General features: G+C 36.0%; 1 protein-coding gene across 5 annotated transcripts in view; it reads left to right on the top strand.

Annotated features, from left to right (window-relative positions):
• The first annotated feature begins 2,848 nt into the window (after nucleotides 1-2,848).
• The window catches only part of Rab3-GEF (Rab3 GDP-GTP exchange factor), a 39,484-nt gene continuing 21,374 nt past the window's right edge, over nucleotides 2,849-20,958 (top strand). For 2 of the 5 annotated variants that reach the window (XM_089631557.1, XM_089631554.1), the window contains exons 1-18: nucleotides 2,849-2,981; nucleotides 6,854-7,159; nucleotides 8,265-8,433; nucleotides 11,470-11,629; nucleotides 12,325-12,514; nucleotides 13,229-13,386; nucleotides 14,236-14,486; nucleotides 15,077-15,329; nucleotides 15,489-15,615; nucleotides 16,199-16,231; nucleotides 16,862-16,959; nucleotides 17,194-17,455; nucleotides 17,667-17,825; nucleotides 17,976-18,186; nucleotides 18,317-18,418; nucleotides 18,517-18,623; nucleotides 18,924-19,127; nucleotides 19,940-20,167. In XM_089631557.1, coding sequence (XP_089487683.1) covers nucleotides 7,052-7,159; nucleotides 8,265-8,433; nucleotides 11,470-11,629; nucleotides 12,325-12,514; nucleotides 13,229-13,386; nucleotides 14,236-14,486; nucleotides 15,077-15,329; nucleotides 15,489-15,615; nucleotides 16,199-16,231; nucleotides 16,862-16,959; nucleotides 17,194-17,455; nucleotides 17,667-17,825; nucleotides 17,976-18,186; nucleotides 18,317-18,418; nucleotides 18,517-18,623; nucleotides 18,924-19,127; nucleotides 19,940-20,167 — 2,820 coding nt within the window. In that variant the 5' untranslated portion in view covers nucleotides 2,849-2,981; nucleotides 6,854-7,051. The remainder of the gene's footprint in view (nucleotides 2,982-6,853; nucleotides 7,160-8,264; nucleotides 8,434-11,469; nucleotides 11,630-12,324; nucleotides 12,515-13,228; nucleotides 13,387-14,235; nucleotides 14,487-15,076; nucleotides 15,330-15,488; nucleotides 15,616-16,198; nucleotides 16,232-16,861; nucleotides 16,960-17,193; nucleotides 17,456-17,666; nucleotides 17,826-17,975; nucleotides 18,187-18,316; nucleotides 18,419-18,516; nucleotides 18,624-18,923; nucleotides 19,128-19,939; nucleotides 20,168-20,958) is intronic. The other 3 variants (XM_089631555.1, XM_089631558.1, XM_089631556.1) reach the window with 3 other exon arrangements.

Here is a 20,958-nt window from a genome sequence, read left to right as displayed (position 1 = left end):
TTTTACGGCGCAAATGCTAGCGCCTACCAAAACACGATCCTGCAATCTACACTACTTTGTAGCTAAGCAGCAAACCAGAACTCGAATTTTACGGCGCAAATGCTAGCGCCTACCAAAACACGATCCTGCAATCTACACTACTTTGTAGCTAAGCAGCAAACCTGAACTCGAACTTAAAGGCACAATCGACTCGCGCCTACCAAAACACGATCCTGCAATCTTCACTACTTCGTAGCTAAGCAGCAAACCAGAACTCGAATTTTACGGCGCAAATGCTAGCGCCTACCAAAACACGATCCTGCAATCTACACTACTTTGTAGCTAAGCAGCAAACCTGACTTCGAACTTAAAGGCACAATCGACTCGCGCCTACCAAAACACGATTCTGCAATCTTCACTACTTCGTAGCTAAGCAGCATACCTGAACTCGAACTTAAAGGCACAATCGACTCGCGCCTACCAAAACACGATCCTGCAATCTTCACTACTTCGTAGCTAAGCAGCAAACCAGAACTCGAATTTTACGGCGCAAATGCTAGCGCCTACCAAAACACGATCCTGCAATCTTCACTACTTCGTAGCTAAGCAGCAAACCAGAACTCGAATTTTACGGCGCAAATGCTAGCGCCTACCAAAACACGATCCTGAAATCTTCACTACTTCGTAGCTAAGCAGCAAACCAGAACTCGAATTTTACGGCGCAAATGCTAGCGCCTACCAAAACACGATCCTGCAATCTACACTACTTTGTAGCTAAGCAGCAAACCTGAATTCGAACTTAAAGGCACAATCGACTCGCGCCTACCAAAACACGATCCTGCAATCTTCACTACTTCGTAGCTAAGCAGCAAACCTGAACTCGAACTTAAAGGCGCAATCGACTCGCGCCTCCCAAAACACGATCCTACAATCTACACTACTTCTTAGCTAAGCAGCAAACCTGAACTCGAACTTAAAGGCGCAATCGACTCGCGCCTCCCAAAACACGATCCTACAATCTACACTACTTCTTAGCTAAGCAGCAAACCTGAACTCGAACTTAAAGGCGCAATCGACTCGCGCCTCCCAAAACACGATCCTACAATCTACACTACTTCGTAGCTAAGCAGCAAACCTGAACTGAAATTTTAAGGCGCAATTGCTTGCGCCTTCCAAAACACGATCATGCAATCTACACTATTTGATGAAGTACATTTTTTAAAAAGCATTTGTCCTGGACGTGGTAGAGGTGACGCTAAAGTTACTGATATTAGAGCTCTTCAGTACACTCCAAACGGTGACGTATTTTTTAAATGGAGATTCACTGATGTATGGAAAATACTACCGCAAAGAAAATCACTGACTGTAATTGCATAGCCTTTTGATTCCCTTAGAAATCACTTTCAATCAAAAATAAAAATTACAAAAAAGAAAGTTTGAAGACTTGCAATATTTAAAAAGCATTTTACCTGAAGACCATCGTTATTATTATGATAATTTACTTCATGACTAGTCACTACTCGTATTAGTAATAATTGAGACTGACTGGTTTGTAATGTGATTTATTTTGATTTTATTTTAGAAATATTCAGGTTACAAACTTTCAACGTGTAACTGTTACTTTATGTTAGAGAGTAAAATATTATGAGTTTATATTTTTTTGATAAGAGAGAAATTTTGTTATTAACAGAAGCTATTATAATAGAGCATTTAATTTTAGAATTAAATTATGTGGTAATTTTCCAAAGTTATAGAATCTAGCAATATTATAATATTGAGACCGAAAAAAGGTGCTCCTAATCTATACTAACAAAACGTTGTATTTAGAAACATTACTTATAATTTAAAAAAAAAAAGTAGTTTAATATTAAGAGTGAAAAACTGCCAAATCCTTTATTAATAATGTTACTGCACTAAGAAAACCTGTTATATCACAAATGGGTTAATTATTAAATAAATACTGAATTTACTAACTCTTGTTTTGATTTATATTATAAAGAATAAAAAATACACAATACTGTATTAGAACCGTTTGTTAAAATTAATTATTTTTTTTAAGAACGTTTTTTGTCTCTCCTGTAAAGTTACCTATTTGGCCGTTAGCAGGTTTACACTCTAAGCCGACGATATATATAACGTAGAAGATTGCATACTTTAAATCTTATAAAGGACGTTACAAATAATGATGAAGCGTTATAAGCCAGAAGTTGAAAACTCAATGATTATTCAAACTTTTGTCAAATTATTCGTTTTCTTGTTAAAAACGGGACTGCAGGCCTATAACGAATGATTTGACAAATTTCATTACAAACAGTATCAGTATCAGTAAAGCACGAATATGTGCACAAAATAATATTTTCGCATCTCGTCCATTATATTTATTCGGACAAGGCCACCTGCGTGAACACGTGTTCAGATATATTCCGAATGACTAATATTTTATTAGGAAATGATAATGCAGTCAAAGTATTTTCTGTCTAGCCAATAGTGGATAAAGGTTTTTTTGTATTAGTGCCAATTGGCCTTAACCAGTCTTATTATTAACCTCCGGACGGATGCTGCCCATTTCCTTCCTCGAAATCTTTACACCCCCCAACCACCCCCACCGCCCCCTACACTTCCTCACGCCGAGACTAGAGGTCACTCAAGGGCAGGCGTTTTCCCAAAGAGATTTCGTCCGATATGTCTGTAGGAACTAATCTACAAATTGATACGCTTTTCAAAGGCATTTTTAGTCCAATTAACGACGAAATGAAATTTGCCATTACTCGGAAAATTATCGACAGAAATTGAGGCTTCGTTCTGCGCAGGCGCCCGCAGGAAATCGTTGAGCGGGCGACGACAGATATCGGGAACGGTCGCAGAATGGAAATGGAAGCGTAGGAGGAAGCATTGTATATAGCCAAACTTTCTATAATAGAAGCGTCACTAGCCTTCGCTTATTCTTTATCTACATGTGAAAATAGCTACGTTCTTTTTTTAAAACCCGAGTGAACGAAAGGGTAAGTTTTATTCCTTTAACATATTTATTTCTGGTTTGAATTCTAATCTTGTTTGAAAGAACCTCAGAATACAAGCAACATGTTATCCATTTTATTGAGTTTTTTACTAACCGCAGAACGGAAGGAGGTGAGCGTATTTTTATCAAGGATTTGAATATATTGTAAATTATGTTATTGTGTGTCATGCTCTCTTGCAAATAATAACATAAACCGAATAAGAAATAAATATACGGGTGCTTTAAAATGAAATAGCGCAATTAGTGCTCTTTGACCGTGAAATACGTAGAACCTGTTATCGACAAAATGTAGACCACGGTTATACTTTTGAAGAACGGGAAAATTTATTTTGTGGTCTTACATAACATAAATTTAAACCAATTTAGTGAATATCAAGTTTTTATACATTTGAAAATTCTTATTAACATTTTTAGTCGAGTAAGATCAGTGAAATATCATTTTTCTTTTAATCCTTTAAAAAATGTATCACGTTCTGCATGAATTACAAGCTAACTTAAATACGAATTACTCATATAATTTTTGGTAATGTAAGAAGATTGCCTTGTCCTATCGTGTGCAAGAGGTTAAATGTAATATTATGTTGCTTTATTACATATCTTTTACTCCAGCTGACATTTCTTTAAACGCCCTTAATCTTTATTCCTGGAGTACGCTGAGATTCCCGTAGTCCCATACTACGCCACCTATCTACGGGATCTTGCCTACACCGTTAGTATAACAGTTAGTTATCGATTGTGATGTTCAGTCGCACTAGGAAACTCACTTTCATAGCCGTGTTTTGTCATATGACGCACAATAAAGTACAATAATAATAATTATTATTCGGAATCGTTGACTAGGATGGCTGATCAACTGCACGTAATGACTTTGTATTGTATGTTGGTGATAAAGATTAAAGTGTTGGGCAAAGTTGTCGCGGAACATTTCGCTTATAAGGGCCGGTGGAAAAGCGATAGGGACCTGCATATTAATGGATTACTCAACATCACTTGTAATCTGTTTCACTTTGCTAATCTGCTATGGTTCCGATACATTAAAGTAATATTTATGTCACTCTTTTATGGCATAATAGAAACAGCCACGCCTAAAAGTTGAAAAAAAGTTTTTGAAGGATACTTTTTCGTTTTTACGTAGATTGTGATGAATGTTTTTTTCTGTCTTAAATACCTCATTAATAAATAATGTCCACTCAGATAAATGACATGGTTCGTTAAGTGTCACTTATGGAGATCATTAGTAAACACACGGAAAGGCACTTAGGATAAAACCTGTTGGAGTTACCCCCCGTACAGGCCGACCTCTGTAAATATGTCAAGGATGCAAAAATAATCAGGTCAAGTCCTGTTTGTTGAGTAGGTACCTCTCCACTCAGCCAGTACAACCACTTATCCCGCGGGCGGACCATTTTATGTTGAGGTTGCGTCTGGGGAGAAATAAAAGAAAATTGCAAACAATAGATATCCGGTAGGTACCTCCCCCGAGAGAGTTTCTCCGAATTAATATTTGCGCTTTGAGGTATTCAGATTTAGAACATCATAAAAATTTCCCGTTCTTTTGTTTTTGCTTTTTTATTATTTTTCTCGTTATTTTATTATTCTTCTCGTTCTTAAACAATCACATTTATAGATATAGGTATACATGATATATACGAAACATAATAGAAATAAGAAGTGATCGTGTTATGATAAGAATAAAGCCGGGGCGTGCACGGAATATTTTACAAATTCTCTTCATTTTATAGAACCGAAAGCAGCGTTCCTGTTTGTTAAATTTTTACACATTTTGCATGAAGACGCCTGATGGATACTATTCAAGTTATTTGTTTTATTTAATCATTGGCTAAGATAATATCAACAACTCTCAGAGTATGAAACAGAAAGACACAGAAAAATTAAAAAGGTAACGATTACAACTTGCACGATTAACTTTTTAGTTTCTGTATCTGACTGTCTCATATTACTTTAATTAAGGCAAAATTTCGCAGTGAAAATACCAGCAATCACCAAATTTAATGAATCTGATAGTAAAAACTGGTAACGACTCATTAGCATAAATTACTATGTACTAATACCATTTCCCCTAAGTTTTAAAAAAATACTGGGAAGAAAATATGCTGAAATACTATTTGGAATAATAGAATTTCGAAATTTCATCGACATGAATATTCATATGTCTATGCGAAATTTAAAAAGTTTTACAGTTTTGGAAAAATATTTTAATTGTCGCACTTTGATAATAATACAAGCGAGTCGGCATAAATATATACCTACAGAGTACTTACCTAAACATTACTTGGGAGTGATAATAGTATTACGTTTATTAGGGAGTAATAATAAACATATTCATGTTAAGAAATTGATGTTTGGAATATTATGTAGGTATAGATAGGTTTGATCGAAACTTTTATCCTCCTATCGAAGCTATACCTACCGTTACGGCAAAGAGAAAGACTTAGAGAATATTTGTTTAACCCGTAAAGCCTCTGACATTTTACTCTAACATCTATTTCTCTTAGGAAAACTATCAGAATAGAGATTCCGAGGAAAATATTTTTGCATCACTTTGATTCCAGATAAATTCGCTGTTTTTGAAAAGATTTTAAAATAAAATATTGTAGAATCGCTAATATTGTCTTCAATAAATAAATATAATACATTTAAAATCCGTAACGAATAGACAGATAACCTCAATACAAACCTAAACATAAACATTGTTTGAACGTGAACCAATAAGTTCCTTTTGCAACTGCAAAAAAAGAAGAAAAACGAATAATAATATACCTATGTATAGTGATTGATCAAAACTTAAAATGAAACTCCTAAGTTGAAAGTAGGTACAAGCATTTTTTTTTCAAAAACGACGTATTTTTTCAACAAAATAAGAAATATTTTAGATAAAGAACAACTCATAAACCAGGATAACTTTGCGCATTTAAACTCGAGTCGATTCACAAGATTATTACAGTGTAAATTTCCCCTTGTAATGTTTTAGCACAAACTTTTACAAAAACTTACTATAAAAAATTAACATACTTACAAAAATGACTTGCTAATTTATAAGTCACGCTCAAAATCATGTAAAATGTGACTTTAAACGGGGTACTCCAGTTAGGTGACATTCTTTTCAACATTTGTAAAAATGTATAAAATATCTCCCAAAAGTGCTTAAATTCTTAAAAAAATATTCTTAATCGGTAAAAACGTTACAGCCCATCCTGGCCATTGGGTGGCTACCCTTATTCTCGGTAAAAAAATACTATTTTCGATTCGTATTTTTTCCATTGAATAGTCAATAATAATATGTACATTATTTGCAGACAGAAATATCCCCATCGTGGGTAGTAGCTACCTTACTCTTAATGGACAACTGATATTTTATTTTCCTATTTTGAATAATTATTCTATTATTTTCTTTTGATGGTATGCTCACCGACTTTTATAGATGAGATCAAAAGCTTCGTACAGACGGCACAAGGCGTGTAGAGCTAGACGAGCGCGAATAATAAGCAGGTATCGAGCAGTAGTTAAATATTAATGGAAATTAATATAGAAAATAACATTATTGCATTAACTTACGAGAAGGAACGAAGCAACGTTTGCTTCGTTCTTTTTCCGTGATACGTGGCTCGGCTAGCGCGTTTTCTCATGTCTATTCGCAGTATAATACAAAAAATAAAATTAATCTTTATGATCACAATATTGGTTTCACTTTATTTTCAAATTGATTCCTACACTTATATTTTGCCCCTTTATTTTTCAATAGTCGCGAACCGCCTTACACGCTGGCCGCGTGTCGTCTGGACGAAGCTAATGGCTAATGATTTTAGTATTCATGTGCTAAATTGTTTCTTACAGAATAAAATGCTGATATAATGTGCTTCATTTTCCAAAGGACTGCACACTTTGACATTATTTCTTCACGCTTCATCTCCCCTGGTGTCGCAATGGATTGCGAGGAAAAATACACGAAATGCTCAACACCCCCAAAAGCGCGGTGACAAGAAAACGCTTTGCTTGATTTTTAAGATAAATCATTATACAAAAAAAATCAATATGGATATTCAAAAGCAATTCTTATGCCCTCGTTTATTAGATTATTTAGCTATAGTGGGAGCTAGACCTACTCCCGGCAATGTAAAGGGCGGCAACCCTGCCGTACAGGTAACTATAAATCAGCTTATTATATAAAGTTTTTACAAAATTTATTAAGTACCTACCTACATACGTTATTGTGAAATATTTTTACGAAACTGATGAGGAGGTACCCAGGGTACCTGCCCTGAGTCAAACGTAAATGCGTATTAACAGGAGAAAAAAATACGAATTAAAAAAGAATTACGGTAAAGGAAGCAAACATACGCAAATGTCGCGAAACGCCCCTTGCTGTTGCTTCGTTCCTTTCCTATAATTCGTGGTCCGGCTCGCGCATTTTTTCTCCTGTTTATGCGCTGCATTAGGTGTTAGGTGTTATCGAGCAGACCGCTCCAATTGCGACTGAACAGGGCCGGTTCTGTAAGGTACCTACTACCCACCCACAGAAAGTACATATGTAGGTACTTATGAGAAAAATGCAAACTCACATCTTTCAGACGTTCTCCCAGTGGGTCATAGACATGTGAATTCATATGTCTGTGCAGTGGGTAAATAAAAATGAAATCACGCGTCACATATTTATATATTATTCGATTGCGAATACCGTATGTATTTAGAAAAACGTAATAAATGTTTTCTACGGAATCACAATCTTATTATATTATTTTATCCTCGAAAATCATCATATGATTTTATGAAGCACGTCTGACTTATTACGAATAACGCTACGAGAAATTCGTCACGTCAGCCGCCTCAAAAAAATTGCCCCAGGGCGTAGCAAAAGCGTAGAATAAATAAATGAGACATCTTTTCTGCGTGAGTATATCGTCTTTGCCGTTTAAATAATTCAAAATGAAGCAGTGTGCAAAAATTCTCTCCGAATCGAACTGTCTGTAGCTTTTAACCCTTTTAGACCGTGAATATATTTGAAAATACATTGATTTCAGAATTTTTTCTCACTATTTAATATGCTCAGGAAATTATGTACCTAATTACGCAGCCGGGTCTAGTACCTACGTGCTCCTTAATTATTTTCTTTTCACTTCTCATTAGCTCTGGGCTCTTGTTTTGTAAAGGTGTCATTAATTTTTTTACTAAAGTACCCACTACTACTGTAATGAATTGTATTAGATTGGGAATTATTTATAAACATTGCGTTTAATTATTATTTAAGGCACCGGAGTTATTGAGGCGTTACCCTCCAACGGATCATTCGGATTTCGGCCTTCCTTTGGACATGGTTTATTTCTGTCAACCTGAAGGGTGCGTTTCTGTAGGACCAAAGAGAACTGCTTTGAGAGAGGCATCTTCATTTGTCTTTACACTTACTGATAAAGATTCAGGTACTTACATAACAAAAAATATTTACAGCTATTTTTTTTTAAATTTCGTCACGATATAAATGTTTCGTCATTGATAAACGCCACAGCGCGTGTAAAGCCGCCAGTACACGTTGGTACTGGCAGCTTTATGTTTATATGAGAATGGAACCAAGTTATACACGGTGTCCGGAAACTCGTAGTACAAGCGGGAAACTGGAGAATCTACACCACATGGGGAACCCAAAAAAACATAAAGTTTTTTGATTTGAGCATTTTCAAAAAAAAAAAAAAAAACCAAAAAAAAATATTTTTCGGCTATTTTAGGGTTAAAGTTTTTTCTGGTGTTTAGGGTTGAATAACAGATGTTTTAAGCCTGCAGAGCAGAAATATTTTATGATTACACCGGGTTAAATGAAGGGTGATTTCAAAATAATGCTTCAAATCCGAGTTTCTTCATTTGTTTTACTTTCAAATAGTTTTAATTAGTTGGGTTCTTTGATCTTCAGTAATAATTTATAAGAATTTGATTAAAAAAAAAAAAAAAAAAAAAAAAAAATCAACTTCAAACTCGATTTACTCGATAACGAAAGCTCAAATAAAAAAAAATATACTACAAAATCGACTCCAAATGTGATGTAGATTCACCAGTTTCCCGCTTGTACTACGAGTTTCCGGACACCCTGTATAGCTGCCGGTTCACTTTGGGCCGATAGAATGCGCTGAACAATAGAATGCCCTGGCCCAACGTGTACATGACCACTTGGCGTATTTTGTGCTTTGCAACGTGGTGGCCGTTAAAATTGGACAAACAACTGATTATTGTCGGTTTTTCGTGCACACATTAAAGGATCTTGGCGCCAACCCGCCAACAGCGTTCAAACGTTGGCAGGTTGGTGCCAACGCTGATCCAACGTGTACTGGCAGGTAGGTATACAGGGTGTATCGGCACGTACCCGACAAACTTTAACCAGCTATTCCTTAGCATATTTGGAGTAAAAAATCTTATGTGCACTTTGCTGTCCGGTAACGTTTTTTTTTAATAAAAAATTTATTATTCATATTTTCACCACATGTCACCACTGTTTTATCCTTTGATAAAGTTTGAAAACCCATCTGGCAAATATTTTATTCGAATTCCGTTGAATAATGCACGTGTGTACCTATATTGGCGCACGTTTACAGTCACAACGAAATAGCACGGCACCATTTGTCTCATTTTTAACTATTATTATTTAGTGTGTGCGAAAGAGCGAAGACGCTTTTTGACACACTTGCTTATAACAGCTGTTTAACACGAAACGCAATGCCAATGACAGTGATGTAGTGTGGAAATTTTAAATTTTTTTGTTTTTAATTGAAAAAAAAATGCTACCGGACAGCAAAGTGCCCATAACATTTTTTACTCCAAATGTGCTAAGGAATAGCTGGTTAAAGTTTGTCGGGTTAGTGCCGATACACCCTGTATATAACCTACAAGCTTCATAGGCTTGGAAATAAATTTAATATCTTATGATATCTTCATTTTTTTTTTCTTCATGACGGCCGGCATCGTCCAGTGGTAACGCATTGGATTGCCATTCCGAAGGTCGCGGGTTCGAACCCGGCGTGCGCAAATAAATTTTATTTGATTAATTTGTGTTATTTCACAATTAATTAATTAAAGTAATATATAGTATATTTGCGGCACGTTCCAGAGTGGAAGATACTACCAGTATCGCCCTGGTGTAAGACCACCATTCAGAATTGAAACGTTGCTCCAAATGGCTATAGCCGTGTTTAGTGACTAGATCTGAATAGCCAGGTACTTCCCCACCTTACTCTTTCCCTTCCCCACTTACCTTCAGCCTCACAACATCCCCCAATTGGGGATGCCATAGTCTCACTGGCTCCAGACGGGAGCAGTTGGGACTCTTGTGAGGTATTCACTATAAAAAATAAAAAAAATTATTACTAAAATTAAAATCAGGAATATCTAATATTTTGTTTCGATATTACAATAATATGTAACTTACTGTTCGGGGGTTTAGGATAACAGGGGCTTATCTACAAAAACATAGTTTTGAGACAAACGTTAATAAAGGTTGGCATGCTCATGTGTTCAACTGAATGCCCAACTGCTATGCCCCACTGTATTTTTTAAATGGTTGTATGTATTAATATGATTATGGCATTACCGAAACAAAGCTTGATTCGAAACTCAAAACATTAGTTTTTGTAGTTAGGCCCCTGTAATTCCAAGCCCCGTGTTTATGTTTATTTTTTTCCATATACCTTACAATGATTTTTGTTATTTACTCTAGGTAGGTATCAATACCTTTCTCTTCTATTTTCTTTGTATTTCTTGTACCTACTTTGATTCATTTTATTCACTTCATATATTTTTATATTTTATTATTTTCTACAGTAGGTACCAGTCTAAATAAATTGAATAGCATATTCCATTCACGCAGCTAGGAATTGAGCTAGTATAATGTTAATTTTAATACACTAATGTTGCACAAATGTAATTTATTAACACTTGTTTTATGTACAAGCTCTAAGGGCTTAAATAAACAATATAAGCGCTAAATACCTACGTAATCTAACAACATATCTAGTCATGTTTAAGAATTTTTTTACAATAAGCTCTGAAAAAAAATGGTGCCTAGGTACATTTTATTTTTAAAATCTTGTTATCAAGCAAAGCTACGACTTTAGAGTGGCATGAAAAAAAATTATAGCGAGTTCAAACGTTTCAATTTAAGTTTCGACTTTTATTGAACGACAAAATTTCTAACAAAAGCTTGATCAACTTTGTTGAAAGAGGGATCACACTAAACTTGTCGATATGCTTTCAAGTGTAGAGTTGATCAACTCAAATCGAAACGTCGGAACCCTCTATAACTCTATATTTTGTAAGTGTTAAATAAAAATAAGTGTATTTTTAGAATACACTATGGCGTTTCTCTCCAATTAGAGAGAGCGATAAAAGATAAATATTATGTTAAATCATGAAATTTAACTCTTAATTAGTATGTGTAACATTGTAACATACATACTTATGTTTTATCAATACAGGGAAAACGAGATACGGAATATGTGTAAATTTTTATCGCCCCATTGAAAAGTCAGGCACAAATACTAATGTGGGGAAGCATAGAGGAGATAAGTCTACAACCTTTCGAAGAGAATCATGGCGGAAAAGCATGGAAAAAAGTTCTGACTCCGCATTTTCAAGGTGAGATAAAGATTTAGATTAATCTAGAAGAACAAATTAAGGAAACAAAAAATAGCTAATTGAATGAATTTTGTTGTGTTGTTTTTTCTCGCCAATCTACATATTTTAAAATAAGAATTTTCTTTCTCGAATCAACTTTAAGCTCATAAATTATTCATAAACTCGTAGGAGTTTGTCCCAAGATAAAAACTCCATAATGAACATTTAAAGCTCCCGGGATGTTTTGATTGGCTGTTGAATATTCAATGCCGCCAACTTATTTTTATTTTCATTCTCCTCTTGTTTTTTGCGCGATGTTCGAAAACTTAGAAACAGAGTAACAGAATGAAAAGATTTTAATTAATTTTGACACATTGACAATTTTTGAATTCCGAAAGTCGAAATTCATTTGATCAGTAGTTTCTTTACACTTCATTTGTTTTTTCATCACTTTCTATTTCCACTGTTCAAATGTTTCACAAATTTCCTTTTTTTTAGAAATTTTATTTTCAGGGTTCTAGGTAACTATTATAATGAATAATAAATTCCTTTGTTTAATTTTTCAACGATTATCGCTAATAATCTACTCAGAACGAATAGTGCACGCACTCACAGGTGGCGAATTAGCATTCCAGCTATCATAGATTAAGTTTAGATAATGCTTTTGGTTATATTCCCTCATTGACTCTGATTGTGTTTGATTGCCTTCGTTTTAGTGACTATAGGAGTAGCAATGTGGCGCCTAGCGACTCTGACCGCGAGTGCCTCAGCGGTGGGGGGCGCCGGGGCTCCGACACGCCGGCGCAGCTTATTCCGGGCGCCCCGCGGCTTGGCATCATCCCTGCGCCGGACTCGGAGAGTGGGGGAAGCCATTCTCCCAGCCCGAGAGCTTCTAGAAAACGACAGGCAAGTCATCCTTTTCTTTTTGGATCCTTGTCTGTAACAAATCCAAATTACATAACATCTATTTAGAAAATTACTCCAAACGTCTGCGTACAGTATACACACTTTACTAGGAATTTCGCTGGGTAGACATTATCAGTTGTAGCTGACTGTTTCCATACACGAAGTATAAAACAGGTAATGCAAAGTCATGTATTTTCATAAGACCCGTATTAACAAATCCCTTCCTACCACAGTCCTTTCCTAAAATGATCTCACAATGTCACCCAACTGGGTGGTAGTGGTGATTTTACACTGTACGTGTATAGAGAGGTGGTATTGTCAAGTGTCACATATAAAAATGTTTTGTTCATGTGAAGCAATGAAGAATACGGTTTAATATTTTGGTAAAGTTGCCGGATTCAAACTCACGCACGCAGTTTAAAAAAAATAACACTTGTTTTCAACTTAATTATTATTGTAAGCAACTATTTAAGTCGGGAGAGATGTAAAACATGCACAAAATAGGTTTATATCATATTTCCCAACCTTGAAACATACTTCGATTGAGAAGAAATGGATCTTTAAAGCGTATTTTACCATTTCCCCTGACATACATAGTTGTTTCTTGTAGTAATTAAGTTAAAACCGAGTCCTATTTTAATTTTTTTGCATATTGATCGTAAGGCGGAATTCAACAACTTTATTAATATTTTTTATGTTTTTTTCAATTTCCAGAGAGTACGAAATCATTCCCTGACGTCTCTATGCCTTTTATCACACCACCCATTCTTTTCAATATTTCGTGAGTGCCTTTTTATCCTAAAGAAATTAATAGATGCCTGTAATGAATCATCGAGTCCCAAAAGGGTCGGGGCTTCAAGACAAACTGGCAGGTAAATACTCACTCACTTCATTAATTAATTAGTTCATAAACAGGTTTGTTCTATGATTTTTAAGACCTTGTAACAAACAAATCTGTTTGTACAAGGTGGCGTAAAAGTAATCACCTGATTTTTTTTTTTTTTATAAATGAAAAGCATTGGTTCTACTTGTGGATTATGTTTACTTGATGTCTTAATATTATGGCATTTTCCATCACTTCCGGAGATAATTTCTCGCATTCATGGCGGATATTCTCTTTGAGGGCTTCAAGAGTCTGGGACTTGATGACATAAACCCGTGACTTCAAAAACCCCACAAAAAGATGTCTGGAGCGGTCAAATCAGGTGATCTTGCCGGCCCATACCACAGACGAATTATTCCGCTAAAAAATGGAAACAATTATTCCGCATTCTTGAGGAGTATAGCGTTCCATGGCTTGTCGATATGTATTCTGCCTCTGTTTACTTCACAAATGTGTAAGCAGAATTGCTTTAGCCGCCATTTCTAAAAATTATAGAATCTTCCAATAGGGTGATTACTTTTGCACCATCTTGTATATTATATGGATATTCCCATAGAGTTGAAGTTCAAAGAGAACATGTTTGGTGATATTTAGCCATCCTAAATTTGTTTGTGCGCTTCATTGAACATGTCACGTGTGTCAGAATTGATTGACGCAATCTGTTTTGATATACTTTGAATATTTCAAGTCGACCTTTTGGTGGTAACCAAGTACTGTAATGTTGCTTAAATTATTTTTCATTAAGATTTTTTCCCTAATATACTAAATGATAAACCAAGAAGTTTAATAATGTGCGATCAAGGAATCTTATAATTAAAAGATCTGTTAACATTTCCAGAGATACAGTTTGGTCAGTCTTGACGGGGCAGTCTTACGACAGTACCCCGAGCATTGTGATCCACGATGTGCGGGAGATTGAGACCTGGATCCTGAGGCTACTGTCGGCCCCCGTGCCTATCCCTGGGAAGACGAGAATAGAGGTGGAGGTACTGTCCCCAACGGTTCACGATCCCTTGACATTTGCTTTACCCGACCACACCAGATTCACGCTTGTGGATTTTCCGCTGCATTTACCACTGGAATTGTTAGGTAAGAAAAATTTACACAAATATTTTCATCTGGGCAATTTTGTTTGTAAAGAAAAGTTTTCACCTTTTTTGTTTTTGGCCATCGATTATATAAATATTTTATTTTATCTAAAATTTACATTAGTTTCGATGTTTGTTCAATCGCTTCAATCAACCTGTATCAATTAATAACCATACATACTTTAATTCTCTACGATAAGGCCTTTCAGAAATATAATGTCACTTGGAAGGAAAAAGCCATTTATCCTTTCCAGCGTTGATAATATTATATATTTAAAAATATATGTACTTGAACACCTAAAATATAATCTAAACTACTTTTTCCAATCGCTTTGAAATTATTCTACGTTACCACGAATCAAAGCATTATAATTTTTTTTGTTGATATATTATACTGAAATTTAATGTTTGTTTCAATTTGTCCACATAACACAGAGATTTCTTTAGCAAGACAGTTAAAATAATAATACAAAACTATAAAACAATTTGCGTGTTTTGATTTCATAAAAGTTATAATATATATAGATTGAAAACTTAAGATTATTAGCAACGCACATTATTTTAATAAAATGAACCTACTTGATTTTCTAGGTGTGGAAACCTGCCTCAAAGTTCTGACACTGATCCTGCTTGAGAACAAACTGGTCCTCCAGTCTCGAGACTATAACGCCCTGTCCATGTCAGTCATGGCTTTTGTGACTATGATCTACCCTCTGGAGTACATGTTTCCAGTCATTCCCCTTCTACCCACCTGCATGAGCTGCGCTGAACAACTTTTGCTGGCTCCAACACCCTTTGTCATTGGAATCCCAGCAAGTTTTCTGTTGTACAAAAAAAACTTTAGGTTAGAATATATCTTGACCGATTGATTATCAGTTATAATTACTTTGTTGGAAATAGTAATATGACCTCGTGCAACTTATTTTAATTTACGGGAAAAACTATGCGGGTGTGCTACAAAAAAGTCTTAAATATCCAAATATGTATTCTGATTTCTTTCTAGATTACCTGATGATATTTGGCTAATTGACCTGGACTCGAATAAATTAACCCCTCCCACAGGAAATGACCAGGACCTACCAAGTCTACCTGAACCCGAAGGAACCATCTTGAAAAACCATCTTAAACAGGTGAGTCAGGAATATAAATTTACTTATTTAAATGCAGATATTTAATTTAAAGCTCGTTACAATTTAATTGAAATGTTGTTGTGCTTATGTGAATCTCTTGTGCTCTCTGGGGGGTTATTCTGTATCTCTTGTGCTCTCTGGGGGGGCTTTCTCTATCTTTTGCATAATTACACTAATTACTTCATCAGAACTTCTTTAGTGTCTTGATCCTCTCCTAATATATCTTCATCAGAACTCCTGTTATGTAAGTTACATGCAACTGATTTAATGCCGATAAACCTACGTTAGGCTAACACAAAAGATACAAAATAACTCTGCTGATTACAAATTAATTTAATATATTGTTTTACTGTGGAGAAGGTTACTGAACGAGAATATTTAAGTATGCTTAATATTTATGTATTTTTCCGACTTTATGTCCAGGTTAAATCTTCCCCACAGGAAAAACTAAACCCTTTTATTATGGGTACTCACATTATTTATTCTTGCACATTGTTTTGACTGTCCATGAATGAATTTCATAATATTCACTTGTGCACAGTAAGGCTGTTAACCCTATATTTTCTTTCTCTTTTAACTATAGGCAATGCAATTGATGGACCAGGTTGGCTCGACAGTAATTATCTCTAGTTTATTTTGTAGTTTCCTAAATCATGAAAAACATCTTACTTAGCGAAAAAAAAAAATAGCTTTTTGCGAGAGTAAGATTTTTTTCAGTATTTATGTTTATCTGTAAGCATGATGTTCTTAGTATGAACTAGCTGTACACAGAGTTGCTAGACTTTCCTCTACTTTCTATAAATATATGATGCATGTATTATATATATATAAACCTTCCGGAAGAAATTCTCTAAATGATTGTAAAAACCATATCAAAATCCGTTGTGTAGTTTAGAAGAACAAAATGCACAAACAGACAGACGCAGTTAGTAACTTTATTTTAGTATAATAGAGACTATGTAATTGTTTCCTTCTACATATTTGGCTAAACTTTTTAACTTCTTTCAAAACGTTTATTTCATAATAATGTATTTTAAATATGTGTTTCTTATTAGGTTTATATGTACAACTGTACTGCATATTTTCAATTGAATCAACCTATTTTTAAAGGAGATACTATAATAGATATAGATTCTTCTATTAAATTAAATCGAAGTAGGTCACTTAGTAAATATGTAGTTATTAGCTGCTTAGATTGTCGGTAGTTCTTGTTTTCCACTTCTTCTAAAAGTACTATACCTCACAGGCCCTAAGCAACATGAATGGGAATGCTGCCAACCCCCCTCCAGCTGGAACTACCCTGCTTCCCTCCAGGAGAGACAATGTTGGAGGAGCCACTCTCACGTAATGACTGGACTGAATTTTCTTACAAAATACCTTTTATTTAAAACACAAAAGTGTTCAATACTGCTACGCAAATGTTTCTTCAATCGTGCAAAATATGCTTCTCACCTTGATATAGATTCTTGATTATATATAATTTTTACCTCACAATAGGTGAATTACATAATGAGAAGGGGTATTACATCTAGTTGTATACATATATCTATGGTACAATAAATTATTGAATTTTTCCAGTGTTCAAAGTGCACGTCACTATAGTTCTGACACTTCTGCCAATACCTCACCCTCGCATCGAGCCACCCCCGACCACAAGGCTTCACCGTCTGGGCCCGCAATGGGAGCCTCTGGTCACCGAGCCTCAGTATCGGGCCCCCCTACTCCCAGTCCTGCCGCTGGCCGCCTGTCAATATCCCAGGGCCAAGGCTTCTCCGGATTCAATCCCCTCATATATGGAAATGACGTGGACTCGGTGGATGTTGCAACTAGAGTGGCCATGGTTAGTACCAAATGAATATCTATTTTTACAAGACACCTTCAGGAGTCCCTGTGCTGCGGTGTCAGTTCATTATAGACCCAGTCTCTCCGCGCACAGCATCTACAGCTACTTTCTTCAGCTTAGTCTGGGGCGGTCTATTGGATGTCTTTCTTCTGGATTTGCTAATGAATTCTAATGTGTCTTCTATTGTAAAAACTATTTTAATTTGCAGGTCCGATTCTTCAACTCTCAAAACCTGTTGGCAAATTTTACAGAGCACACTCGAACTCTCAGGTTATATCCCAGACCTGTAGTAGCATTCCAGATTAACAGTTTCTTGAGATCTAGACCTAGAACAACACACTTTCTGAACAAATTTTCAAGAACGCAGGTAAACTATTTAAACATAATATGTATGTCAATGTTTAACCTTACACATATTAATTATTCTAATTTTTAATCAGCATATAATAATGTTCAATCACAATCAGTAATAATGTACAATCAGTAATATTATATCATAATGGAGTGTTGTTTTCAGGCAGTAGAGTTTTTAGCTGAGTGGTCACTCACCCCCAGTAACGTAGCCTTCCTCAGGGTGCACACGGGAGTGTTTGACCCTCACCAAATAGGGGATAAGCCCAAATGGTTTGCCAATGCCCTGGAGCCCATCAGATTCCCTGTATGGGATGATGGTAGTTCTCTTAATGGAGCCCTCAGGTGTTTGCAAAGACAGGAACACCAACCAACAGGTATTATTTGACACATTATCATCCTAACCTAGCCAATTTTATGCTGTAGATAAATGTTGATTCCATCAATATAAGTGTTCCGTTTAGTCTATTTACTAGCTACTCTATTTGTTTAAAATTATTTTTATAGATGAAAGCGGTTCAGATTCAGAAGGAGCCGAAAGCACTAGTTCATCATACTCTTCTCTGAGTGATTTCGTTTCCGAAATGGCATCTTCTGACATGTCGCCAAGTAAGAGTTGCTTAAATAATGCAATCACAATAATATGAACAATGTCAACATTGCGTAGTGTTGTACATCAACTACGGTAATATGTATTAATATTTTAGGTTATCTCACAGGTGGACAGGTGCACCATGGCTTGGGAGAAGTCTACGGAGCGGTGGTACAATCACTAACACCAATGACATTATCATCTTCACTTGACCCCAAAACGGTAAGTTGATTTTTCATTAGTGAGCTCGTTTCTCATTCAATAATTCAGTTTTTGTTTCTTGTGTTTGTATAACTTGTTACATAGCTTTTATCAAATGTAATTTTATTCTTATTTTTTATGTTTGAAAGTATTTGTCAAATTAAAATTATACTACCAACCATGTAAAAGCCCTCTGGGCGTTAAATAAATAAATAAATAAATAAAAATAAGTATCCATTATCAAGCTCAAAATTTTGTTTTTTATATCGACGTGATTTTTAAGTAAAGTAAGTTAAATATAATATAATCTTATCTTTCCAGGTCTACCACCCCCCATCCAGCCTCCTGTACCCACCCACTGGGGTAGGGGGAGGGGGAGGGGGCGGAGCAGCACACCACCCCTCGCGATCCCCCTCGCCCACCCCCTCCAGCTCTGACCGCAGTGACGCTTCAGATGATAACCATCAGGATGCTCAAGCCGTGGAAGAGAAAGTGGTCAGGGACACACCGGCTGTCAGGAGAAATGTAAGGAACTTTTTTAATATACTATCATAAAACTATATCTAGTGACTGAGTTTAGTATATAGAGAGTGTGACATCACCCCCACACTAACACTACATGCACTAACAAAGAAACTAACCAATCAGTAAAAAAATATTCTTGATCTCGGATAGACTTGTTGCAATTAATACCCCTCCTAATCCCCCACACACACATTAGAACTTAAAAGTTCATTTGTGCTTAATTTTAATTTGGCTATCACTAAAGATGATTGCGTTTGGTAAAAGTCACATATTATTTATGGATTTCATGCAAGACCTATATTATAAAAAGTCAACATATGATTCATCGAACTGCTGAACCCGCTTTGGAGAGTTTTATGGGATTTTCATGAAATTAACGAAAGCATCCTTAGCGGATATTGCAATTTGACGATTCATATTAAATGACAGCTTCTGTGGTCGAGGGGTAAGGCTCTCAACTAGCAAGCTGGGGGTCGCGGGTTCAAATCCCGGCTTTCGTCAGTTAATTTTATTTGAGTAATTTGAAAATCTCCTTCTCCTTCCTTCTACCTTCAGCCTCACAAAAATACCCCAATTGGGGATGCCATAGTCTCCCTGGCTGTTTATCTGTTAGCTGACAGCTTAATCATGGGGGTACATCTTATATTAAATTATTATTACATCGTAACATATTTTTTTGTACATGATTTAACATTACCTTTTTGAATAAACATAAAAAAACAAACTTCTACATATATGAACTCTGATCTCGTTGTACCTAATTTACGCATAAAAATTTCATTGGATTCATGAACTCCTTGTTCACATTCTAGTTGAAGGAGCGCAGCGGCAGCATGGAGAACGAGTCTGACTCCAACTCTACCATAACTCCCCGGACCGTAGTGAGTGCAGTGCCTCTTCACCCGCCCAAGCAGGATAGCGCCAGCACCAGTGACTCGGACTGGCCCTCCGCCTCTCCGCCCACGCCCTCGCCCTCTCGCTCCAGGGCCCTGTCACAGAGAGGCTCGCTCAGGGGGGCCAAGCCTACCACTCCGGTCAATGTTAGTAATAAAATAATAAAATCATAATATTCATTAATTCAATCATTACCGCACCTAACCTAATCTATCCTTTACAAATACAGCTCTAACTTCTTGACCTCATTTTTTAAACCTGCCATAAAACTGCATGTTTAGACTGATTGTTTAACCCATTCATGACGAACTATTTTTTTTTCGAATTTCGCGCAGAAAATTCACAGAGTGGTTGGTTTTGAAAGTAAAATAAGAACGTTTTTTTCGGAATTTGAAAAAATCGTCTCCTCATCCCCCAGGAGCCTCGAGAAGGATGAGGTCCATATGGATCTTTCGGCAAATAACTAGTCAGAAATTTCATTTTTTCATCTTTATTGTTCAAAAAGTGTAATTTTCAACAACATTATTTAGTGTGATAGCCCTCGAAGCATTTCACGCATAGTCCGACCTTACATGTGATGCGACGGATGCGCTGCTTGCTTTTACAAGATGCACAAGACAGTTTTCCTCCCTTATTAGTCTCAGTTATCGGTATTGGCCCAGGATAATGGGGGACGGAGGTATCATACTGCATCGCCGTTTGACCTATTTTGGTGAGTTTGTCGGGTGCCTTGAAGTATTTCTTGATAGAATACTTCTCGCAGTAATGCTTTGATATTTCTTCACGGAATTCTAACTGCCCCAATTTAAAATTGCCCGTGGCTTTGCGCTTCAGAAGCCAGCAATTCTGAATGGTTACATCAATGGCCCAGGTAAAAATGGACCACCACCATTTCTGTTGGCGAACAGTAATGCGATAACATGCAACGTTTTGGTCC

The sequence above is a fragment of the Hesperophylax consimilis genome, chromosome 5 (assembly GCF_061612785.1).
Source record: "Hesperophylax consimilis isolate HC1 chromosome 5, BYU_Hcon_1.0, whole genome shotgun sequence".
NCBI lineage: Eukaryota > Metazoa > Arthropoda > Insecta > Trichoptera > Limnephilidae > Hesperophylax > Hesperophylax consimilis.
Note: the sequence above shows the minus strand (reverse complement) of the source record. Positions and strands in the feature narration are given on the sequence as shown.